This window comes from Coturnix japonica, chromosome 13, assembly GCF_001577835.2.
Source record: "Coturnix japonica isolate 7356 chromosome 13, Coturnix japonica 2.1, whole genome shotgun sequence".
Classification (NCBI taxonomy): Eukaryota; Metazoa; Chordata; class Aves; order Galliformes; family Phasianidae; genus Coturnix; species Coturnix japonica.
In genome coordinates, this window is record NC_029528.1 from 14,691,129 (window position 1) to 14,701,882 (window position 10,754).

Consider the following 10,754-nt stretch of genomic DNA (forward strand, 5'->3'; position numbering starts at 1 on the left):
AGGGGTGGGTTGTGTAAATGCTATTTTCTAGCTCAGTGCCCTGTAACTCTCCCTGACGGTTGTGCTTACATAAAGCAAACGGTGCATTTTAATCACCTCTGCGCTCCAAGTCTCACTTCTGCCCCCCCGGATGGGAGGGAGGGGACACCCAAAGAGTGCCCTGTGATGCTGCTGGGGGCACCCATGGTAACACCGTGGTGTGGGGATGGATGTCACAGCAGTGCTGGGTGGGACACAGTGTTACCCCTGAGCATGGCTCAGTGTCTGTCCCCCGCTTGCTGCACCCCCATCACCAGGAGAGGACCCACTGCCCACACAGTAATACATGCAGGTTAGTAAGTGTGTATGTGGGCAGGACAGACATGCAAGGCCATGCACATGCAGGAGCACATGTGCATGTTCATGATCAGCTGTGTGCACACAGATGTCTATGCAACATGCATATGTATGTGTGTACATGTGTGTGCATGTAGGCATGCTGTGCATACATCCATGTGCAACAATATGGGTGTGTGCACATAAGTCTGTGCATGCTTATTTGTGCACACATGCTCACACACACTACATCCACATGCACGTGTGTGTGCACCCTCCCCACGCCACACATTTGCAGCAAACTTCAGCACTGAAATCTCCGGGAAATTTGCCTCCCTTTTGCAGACAGACGGGGCTGGATGCAGGAGCAGCAGCAGCCGGCAGAGCACGCCTGCACCGCTGATAAGTTGCTGCCACCAAGTTTCCTTCCCCTGCTCATTTTCTGATTAGCCCCGTCTGACGCGTCGGCAGCAGCGCCGCGCGGAGCTTATTCAAAGGCGGCGTAATCTTTGCAAAGCAGCAACCAGGGGGCAGGGACGCATCCAGCTCCCAGCAGCCCGAGGTAATAACTCCTCAGGGACACGCTGACAAGCGCCGGGAGGGCTGTGGAAATCCTTTCTGAGGCTGAGCCGAGAGGATTCTCTGCTATCCCCCAAAGCCTGCATGTCACCTAGTCCAATAAATGGCATTATCAGGAAGGTGGCACTTTGCGCCGGCGTATCTCCGGGCTCTGCTTGGAAGTGTGAGGCTGAGGGTGTGGGGGTGAGAGGTGGACATGGGTGATGGGGATGGGGACAGGATCTGATGAGGAACTTAGCATGGCATCACCCCTTGGGGTGGACATGGCTGTCCCATGTCCCCACATCCTTCTTGCTCCTGGTGCATTGGGTGCTCCCATGCTGGCTGGTAACTTCGAAACAACACAGAGCTTTGCAGCCAAACCCTCTCATAAAGAGATTTAGGAGGGTGACAGAGATAATGAAGCATCCTTCCCCCAGCGTTGACTTGCAGCTGAAAGGAGGAAAAATAACGACATTTTTCACGTGCCTTGTAAATCATCCTGACACCCAAGTGGGGCGCGGTGCAAACACGCCTTGGCATAGCATCCATAGGGATGGGAAAACAGCAGTGGAATAGAGCAGGGATTTGGGCATCTATGGACATGGGGGGACAGCCAGGGATGAGGGCTCCTAGAGGAGGACACATGCAGCCACATGCATTGTGAGCATCCCAGAGCAGGGCACTGTCTGAGTGGCAGGGCACCAAGGGATACTCTGAGATATGCAGAGGTTAAATTGGTGCCATGACAGCCAGGGGAGCTTGTGAGCCATCTCTGCTAGGACCCCCATGGGCTCTGGGGACACAGGGCAGAGAGGACCAAGGGCCACAAGGGGAAGAGGGCAGGGGGACCCCAGCAGCAGGACGGGCCCTGCAGTGCTACACAATAACCCCCACCAGTGCTCCCTGTCCCACCGCCGTCCCCTATCCCCCTGCTGCTCACTGTGAAGACAGGGCAGGGACCCTATTGTGCAAGGCACGTACCTTATTGGGGGGACTGGGGGAGGGAGGGGACTGAGGGCAGTGTGTCCCCTCTGCACCTTCCGCTGTCACGTTGCATTAAGGCGGACAGGAGGGGTTTGCCGGTGGTGTCCGGGAGCAGAGCGGCACCCGACTGCTGCTCCTGCCCTGTCCCCAGCACCGGGGAAGGCGAGGGGGGTGGAGGGGGGTCACCATGGCTGCTCCAGACCCTGACGGGGACGGGGTGGGTGCGGCCGCACAGCAGGGCAGAATAAAAGGACGAGGAAGAGGAGGAGGAAGAGGAGGCGGCTCCACGGAGTCGGGAAGGCTCCAAGCCCTCGGCACCGAGCAGTTTATCCCCACCTCCCTGCTCTGGGTCCGGCCCCGGCCGCTCCCTGCCGTTGTCGCCGATGGAGCACGCGTGACACCCTGTGGGAGAGCAGCAGATTGCACGGAACGAGGAATCCGAGGACATGATGGAAACCACCCGGCCTTGGCGACACAGATACTGGGCGTCGTGCAAAACAAGACTCATATAGAATCACAGACTGGTTGAATTGGAAGTGATCTCAAAGCCCATTCAGTTCCAACCCCTGCCATAGGCTGGATGTCCCCCACCAGCTCAGGCTGCCCATGACTCCATCAATGGCCTTGGGCACCTCCAGAGATGGGGCACCCACAGCTCTCTGGGCAACAGTGCCAGGCCCTCACCACCCTCTCAGCAAAGACTAAGTCTAAATCTCTTTTAGTTTAAAACCATTCCCCCTTATTCTATCACTTCAGTTCCCTCTGACGTCCTCCACTCCATCAGGTCCTTGTGTTGGGGTCCACAGAGCTGAAAGCTGTACTGGATGTTGAGGTCTCACAAGAGGAGACAAGCTCCTTGCTCACCCCCTGCTCACATGGCTTTAGATGCAGCCCAGGTTATGATCAGCTTTCTGGGCTACAAATACACACTTTCTAATCCTCCAGCCTGTATTCATGTTTGGGATTCTCTGACCCAGGTACAGGACCTTGAACTTGGCCTTGCTGTAGTGGATAAGGCACACAGGGACCCACCTCTCCAGCCTGTGCAGGTCTCTCTGGATGGCAGCCCCCCCCCTCCAGCACGTCATCTCAATATGGTGTCATTCAGCCAAGGAAAATGGGCTCACAGTGCTAAGAGGAAGGGGTTGAGCTGGAGCATCCTCAGTGAAGGGGTCTTGGGGTAGCACCCAAGAGTGCACTGACCTCATCCTGGTTGGGGCTCCCAGACCTGGGGGGTAGTCTTGGTAACTTCACTGCACAGGGGTTTGTTCACCCAAGCAACTGTGGGTGGGGCTGGATTCCTTCCATGGGGTTTTGCCCATATGATGGTGATCGGTGCCTTAATGTTCAGTTGGACTCAGGCTGGGCACCCCAGGGTGAAGGCTGGGTCCATGCTCAATGTACCCATCCATGGCTGTGGTAGGGATCCACACCACCCGTCCCCATGCAGTAAGGCTGAAGTGGGAGGAATGGACACGTAGGGAAAGGCAATGCCTGAGCAGCTCAAATCAGGGACCAACAGGGACCTCCTGGACACCACCAGTGTGGGACAGGTGACCCAGGCCAGGGAGCTGAGCAGCATCCCAGCAAAAAGCATCAGGACAACGTGATGATAAATAACAGTGAGCTGTATCCTGGGGCAGCAGCGTGAAGGACGAGAGCATCCCTCCTGCTGTGCACCAGGAAGGGCACGGCTGGGTGCTGCATCACTCCCTGCAATCAAGCTGCTGCAGCAAAGTCAGGCACAGAGATTGCCAGGGGACAGCGGGGACGGGAACACGGGGACTCGGGCAGCCGGGGGCAGCTCTGCCCTGAAAACCGAGCCCCTAGCGAGCTGCTACCTGCTGAATAATAGAGGAGCAGCCGGGCAGCTGGAGAGAAACGTGATCCTGGCGAGCCCGGGAAGACATCCGAGCTGCCAGCAGCTGCCGTAACATCCGCAGGGAAGGAGCTTTCCTCCTCGCTGCGTTCTGCGGCCTCAGGGCCGTGAGGATGAGGACGGCAGCGTGAGCTGGGTGCGAGCTGGCTGCCGGGTGGGGAGGCAGAAGGAGCCTCCATCAGCTCAGCCCCCATGTCCAGGGGCGGGGAGATGGTTTATATCCCGGACGACTCCGACTTCAGCTCGTTCAGGGAGCAGTGCGAGAGCGCAGAGGGCTGGCACTGCCGCTACAACAAGGCTGGCGTCACCGTCTGGAGCCAGGGCCAGGAGGAGAGCTGCACCGTGCAGAAAATCAAGGTGAGCCCTCCCCTGCTCCAGCCCCAAGCAGCAGGGCTCGGTGGGGTTTGGCCCCGGATGCTCTTCTGCATGCTGGTAACGTGCTTGGCAGCTTCTCTGCCTGCCCCGTGTCTCAGCATTGCAAGCAGGGTGCTGCTGCAGCATGGAAACACGCCCAGTGCACCTGTATGTGCTTGCCTTGCCACTGCCTTTGCTCTGCACACAGGTGGGAATAATCTTGTGGAGATGGCCTTGTTGGGGAGCCCTGGGGTATGGGGTGGGCTGGTGCATTACCCCCAGGCACACTGGGTAAAATTGCCTTACATCCCATACTGCTGAGGATCTCAGATGCCCCAACTGTCATGGCGGGGGCTTTGCTGCATGCCAGGGGATGGATTTGGGATGCTACAGAGGGACTAGTGATGTTCACTCATCCCTTGTGTTGTCAAACCTCATTGCTCACCCACATGGCACTAGTGACAGTGCTGGGTAAGCTTGAGAGTACCAAGAGCAGCTGCAGGGTGAGGGAGCCCCACAGACCCCACTGAAGAAGAGGTTATTCCAGCATGAGCATCATGTAGGGCAGCATTTGGCTGTGGGGCTGCTGTCATGGCTTTTGTGGCTATGGGATCCTCACTGAAGATCAGACAGGGATGGAATCTGCCAGAGCAAGTGGGGCTGGAGCATCTGATCACAACCCGGTAAGGAGGGCTTCCAACTGGGAGCACTGGGGGAGGATTTCTGTGGCTTGAAGAGCTGGGGAGGCACAAGGAGGTCTTGAATAGGCCCCTGGGGTAGAGGGTACAGGGAAGACTTCTGCACTGCTCTCCCAGTCTCAGAGAGGCAGCAGCCCAATGAGACACCAGGAGGGCAGAAGGAGGCTTCCTGGAGCTCCAGGCATTTGCTGGTTGCAGTGATGCTGGGGCTGGAGGTCCATCTAGCCAAGGAGAGGAGGAGGAGGAGGAGCAGCAGCAGCAGAGTTCTGCAGAGCTGTGACACGCACAGCTTTGGTGTGGCATGGGTATTGAGCCAGGGCCAGCAAGCAGCCCAGCTAGCTGGGGATAGATGTACAGACCCACAGGACCAGGTAGGATAAACCCAAGGGTGCTAAGGGGTCTGGCTGGTATCTCTGTGAGAATTCACGGTGACTGCAGGAGACCCCTGATACCTGGGAAGAAGCAAAATTCACATCCAACATCCTGATGTGCAGGAATAAGGTTCCAGGGCAATGCAGGTGCTGAGCCACCTTCTAGCCCCTTGAAGCCATGTTCAGGCACCCAAAGCATGAAGGGCAATGGGGACAGCAGCAAGGACTGTGGCACTGTGCCCAGATCAGATTATAGGAACCTGAAGAAGTCCAGCCCTGTTCAAACAAGCTCAGCCCAGTGGAGAGGGTGCAGAATTTTCCATCGCTGACCCTGTAGAGGAGGGGCTCCCAGAAGGCTCAGGGGATTCTGAGTGTCACACCATTGCCTAGACTGGGTCACTGCCAGTATCTCCTTGCTGTGGCTTTTCCTTGCTCCATAAAGGGCCTGAGCACAGAGCTGGTCAGATCTGGTCCCTGATCAGCATTGCCCAGGGATCCTTCCCATGAGCTGCAATGAAGCCAAACCAGGCTTGGCATTATGGGGCCAGAAGAACCCTGGTTTTCTCACCAACAAAGGCACAGCTTGGAGGGCTCCTGAGCATCTGGAGCATCAGGAAACTCCATTCAGCCCTGTTTTGGGCAGCTGACTGCCTGTTGAAGCTGTTGTATGGCCTCCATTTGGCCATACTTGGGCTGCAGGAGGATGAGCAATGTGCTTTAGGAGGGGATTTTGTGGGTGCAATGGCCCCTCGGTGATAACAGGCATTTCCAGGAGGACGTGTGGACTCCTCCTGCAGCAGGACACCTGAGTGAGGAAGGGCTGGGTGCTCCCACACCTCAGGCACATCACGTCTGCGGCCCTGCTGGGCAGACAGCATCACCTGGGCCAGCAGGGAGAGCTCGCCTGAGATTGATGGGACCTGCCACCAGCGTTCAAAGGGCCGGCTCCCATTACATGGAGCTGCCACGCACCTCATCAAAGATGCAAGGCCTCTAACGAGGAGCAGATGACATCTCTTTCCTCCCGGCATCAGGAGGAGCAGGGTTGGGGTCATCAATAATGCACGCTGGAGCGGGTGGCTCCGGTTACAGCAGGACCAGCCAAAAGAAACAAGCTAAAGCCCCAATCCCTGGGGTGCGCACCACCCTGGGGACCCTATGGGGAACCAATGGGGATCCAATGGGGACCCAGTGGGGACCCGACCTCCCGTCTCCCCTCAGACCCGCATCTCCTGCAAGGATGTCTCTGCTGAGACACTCTACGACGTGCTGCACGACACCCACTACCGCAAGAAGTGGGACTCGAACATGATCGAGACCTACGACATCGGGCGCCTGACGGTCAACGCCGACGTGGGATACTACTCCTGTGAGCAGCCCCCAGCCCCTGCACACCCGGGGTGCCCCAGCTGCGGCCCCACACCAGGCTGTAACCAGGTGTCTCTGCAGGGAAGTGCCCCAGTCCCCTGAAGAACCGTGATTTTGTCACCCTGCGCTCCTGGCTGCCCCTGGGCAACGACTACATCATCCTCAACTACAGCGTCAAGCACCCGGTAGGTTCCCTGTGGTCTTGGGGGTGGCTGTGGGCAGAGGTTGGGGCAGGTTCTGAGCTGTACGGCTTCTTTATTTTGCAGAAATACCCACCTCGAAAGGATTTTGTCAGGGCTGTGTCTCTGCAGACCGGTTATCTGATCAAGGCCAACGGTACCAGCGCCTGCGTCCTCTATTATCTCACCCAGGTGGACCCCCGAGGTGAGAGCTGAAGGGCAGTGCTGCAGCATGCTCCTGTGGGATGGGTCTTCAGAGCTTGGAATCACAGCATCGTGGTATGGTTTGGGTTGGAAGGGACTTAAAGGCAATCCAGCTCCAACCCCCTGGCTCTCATCTAAGCAAAGTTGTTTAAAGCCCCAGCTTTGAGGTCCTCTCCAACCCAAGCCATTCTGGGATTTCATGGTTTCAATAGCTCCATGTCTTATGCTGGGGACCCCAGATCTGGGTGCAGTACTCCAGATAGGGCCTCACAAGGATGGTTACCTCTCTCACCCTGCTGCCAACCCTTTCTTGATGCAGCCCAGGATGCAGCTGGCCATAGAATTTGCAGTTATTCACTTGCCAATGTACTTAACTCCTCCTCAGAGCTGCTCTCAACCCATTCATCCCCCAGTTTGTATTCATGTTTGGGACTGCCCCAGCCTGACAGTGTAGGACCTTCTACTTGGCCTTGCTGAACTCCATGATGTTCAGATGGTCCCATCATGGATACAGCTGGTCCATCTTATTTCTATGGACAACTATGGAAGAAGAGGGGGCCCTCCCAGTGCATAGCACAGGGCAGTTTCCCTGATGGGGGGATCTGGGGGTCTCAGTCCAGCTCTGGATGCTGGGCACTGACCAATGTACCCAGCAGGGATTTTGAGGGGTCATGGAATCTCTTCATCTCAGTGATGGAGCTCTGGGCTCTTGCAGGATCTCTGCCAAAGTGGGTGGTGAACCGAGTCTCCCAGTTTGTGGCACCAAAGGTAAGCAGGGTGCATGGCTGATAGCGGGGCCATGGGGAACCATGACAGCACCTTGGAGATGCAGAAGGTGCTGGAGCTGGAGTTTTGGGGTGACCGTGATGGATCACACCTGCTCTTCCCACAGGCGATGAAGAAGATATACAAGGCAGGGCTGAAGTACCCAGAGTGGAAGCGCAGGCACGACCCCGGGTACAAGCCTTGGGTGTACCCAGAGCAGAACACACTGCCCAGCCTCAGCCTGGCCGAGCTCTCCCTGCAGCACGCTGACTCTCTGGAACACATCGATGAGACAGGGCTGTCCGAGGAGCACCTCAGCGGCAGCGACCACGAGGCCTGATGCCTGTCCTGATGGGCCACCAGAGAGGGGCCACGGTGGGGATTTGACACCCTGTGCCCCCCACCTTCTTCATCATAGACACCTTCTTGTGGGGGGACTGTCCTGTGGGAGCCCAGTGTCCGTGCACTGAGGGGGTGGTGGTCCATGGAGATGTTTCCATGCAGGTGGCAGTGTAGGCTGCAGGATTGGGTACTCCAAGGAGAGGTGAAAGTCTGGGGGGAGGAAGCCTTGTGTAACTGAATGAAGCTTTGCCACCACCAGGAGGTCCCTCTGCTGCTGTAAGACTTTCTGGGTGCTCTTCTCAAAGGTCCAGAATGGAGGGTTTATGTGGGACCAGCCCAGGTTTTGCAGCAGTACAGGACCAGAACTGTCCCTCTCTGTCGTGTGTCTCACTCTCCAGGTCCTCCCAGGCTTTGTATGACCCCCACCTCTGGGAGCCCCCCAGGTCCTCTCCTGGGTGACGGATTCACCTCCACAGGCTGCCTCTAGTGTTTGCTGCTGCAGTGGTTTCTGGCATAATAAAGGGGTTGGTGTGTGCACAGCCGGGGAGCTTCAGGCTGGAGTGGGGCACCCCCAGGCTGTGCTGAGTGCTGCACACTGGGTTCAGGGACTGGGGGGGATGGGGACTTGGATGGGGATGCTGAGCTCTGCACATCTGGCAAAGGCAATGCTGGGCTCTGCACATCTGCATGCCTGTGGGTGAGAGTGTGTGGGCACAGGTCGGCTTCCGCCGGACAGCAGGGAGTTTGTCTGGACAGACAGTGTGGAGGGAACAAGCTGACACACGCTGGATTTTCCACCCACCCATTTGCTGCTGGATTCCTGCCTAGGAATGATTCCAACCTGCTCTGTGCTGGCCGGTGCAAATGGAGACATCATTGCTGGTGGTGCTGGGCTTTTCCCTGTCTCAGCCAGATGCCCACTTTGGGCAGAGATGCCCACTGCCCTCCTTTAGCCACCCCACTGCACCACCCACATCCCCTGTACAACAACTATCTCTGGTGCTGACATTCTGGGTGCTGGGGTAGGGCCCAACCTGCATGTCCTCAGCCTCTCCTAGTTTCCCCTATATTTTTCTTCCATGTCCAGGCTGCAGCCAGATTTAACAAGGGGTGAGAAGCTGCTGCCTGAGCATCATGATGCAGGTAGGGTTCTTCAGTGTCCACGAGGACAGCACCTCACCCCGCATTCTGCCCCAAGTGGCGGTGGCATTGGGTATATGGGGAGGACAACAGGGGTGGTGAGGACAGGGACCCACATCCACTGCTGAGCTACGATGAAGCCCATGGCCTCCAGCATCACCACACCTGGGGAGCCTTATGATGCTCATGGGACTGGGGGTGGGGACACCTGGGTCTCCATGGTGTGCTGGACCCCCAGCATGGTGTTTTCTATTAATGATGGTTTACTCTAGGCACAGGTAGCAAGGAGCTGTATGCCAGCATCCCCTAAGGAAGAGAGAGGTAGGCTGGGTGTGCAGGGGGACCAGAACACCAAGGGCGCCCTGGGTGGGATACTGGGGGGATGGGTGGTAGGGGCCCCCCACGAGAGCACAGCTGGATGTCTCTTCCTGCCTGGCCCTGAGCAGTGCAGCCGCCCCAGAGCACAGATTGGAAAGGAAACGGGAAACCGCTGCTGGAAGAGAGATTAGCCGGAGGCGAGTGATGTCAGCCAGTCCCATGGATGAGTCTGTGGGGCCCCTGTCCCACCCACGTGAATGGCTGCAGACAGCTCCAGTGTCCCCATCAAACATCACTAGGGGAGGTTGTGCCCAGGATCTCATGCTGTGCAGGTGATGCCTCCTGAGCTCCTGTCCCTAACACCCATAGGAACACCAACAGGCCATGCAAGGACATCCCTTATCCGACAGGCAGCACATGCCAGAGTGCCTCCAGCTTCCCCATCCCCTCTGTCGCACCCTGGTAAATCCTTCGGACCCAGTTGCAGACCCAACTCTGTGATATGGTGTTTTCCCCAAGTGCTCCTCACCCTGTCCTGGGCCCAGTTGATTCTCCAGCACCACCTCACACATCCCTCAGCACCATCCTGTGTGGGCACTCCCCATAGTGGGGAGGGAGGGATGGATGGATGGTTGAATGGAAGGATGGTGGGGGGGAGGAAGGAAAGACATGAGGAGGGAAGTGAATGGAAGAATGGATGGGCAGGTAGGTAGCTAGATACATAGACCTTAGGGGACAGCGTCATCCTGCTTGCTTCCAGGTCAGAGAAGACGACCAATGTTCTGGGAGGATCCAAAGCCCACTTTGATCTTTGCTTCCTCCAGCCCTTGCCAGCATCTTCACCAAGCCCTGTCCCCAGCCTCAGAGCTGTTTTCTGCTCCTCCCAACTGCCTCCCCCTGGGACTAGGCGAAACCTTCCTGTTGTGATCAAAACTAGGAGGCCAGCCACTAAACATAGTCTGTATCAGCAGGTCGGCAGATGCCAAAGACAAACCTGAGCAGTGGAAAACAGACAGTCAGGAAGCCCTGGCTCTGCGCCTTGCCACAGGGCAGCCCATAGGCCCATGCCCTGGGGTAACTGGCTGAGACAAGGGAGGAAGGGGGGGACGTGCTGGGCAGTCACAGAGTTCTGCTTCTGCTTTGCCAGAAGGAGAAGCTGTGTTCCCAGCCCTTGCTGCACACACAGGCTTGGTCAAGGAGGACCTCATTTACTTGAGTGTCCCTCCATCTCCCCTGCAGTAAGTTTTGGAGATCAGACAGCCCAGAGTTGCTGCGA

General features: G+C 57.3%; 1 protein-coding gene across 1 annotated transcript; it reads left to right on the top strand.

The window, feature by feature from the left end:
- The first annotated feature begins 3,562 nt into the window (after positions 1-3,562).
- LOC107320292 (START domain-containing protein 10-like) lies at positions 3,563-8,562 on the top strand. The gene is made up of 6 exons (XM_015875994.2): positions 3,563-4,096; positions 6,384-6,531; positions 6,612-6,715; positions 6,797-6,914; positions 7,629-7,681; positions 7,806-8,562. The coding sequence occupies exons 1-6, from the start codon at positions 3,932-3,934 to the stop codon at positions 8,016-8,018; spliced, it is 801 nt and encodes a 266-aa protein (XP_015731480.1). The 5' UTR covers positions 3,563-3,931; the 3' UTR covers positions 8,019-8,562.
- Positions 8,563-10,754: the final 2,192 nt, after the last annotated feature.

Bases quoted from the DNA above. Each gene is read 5' to 3' on its own strand.
- LOC107320292 (XM_015875994.2), top strand. From the start codon at position 3,932: ATGTCCAGGGGCGGGGAGATGGTTTATATCCCGGACGACTCCGACTTC. The intron at 6,532-6,611 runs GTGAGCAGCCCC...GTGTCTCTGCAG, and splicing joins CGACGTGGGATACTACTCCT to GGAAGTGCCCCAGTCCCCTG. The intron at 6,915-7,628 runs GTGAGAGCTGAA...GGGCTCTTGCAG, and splicing joins CACCCAGGTGGACCCCCGAG to GATCTCTGCCAAAGTGGGTG.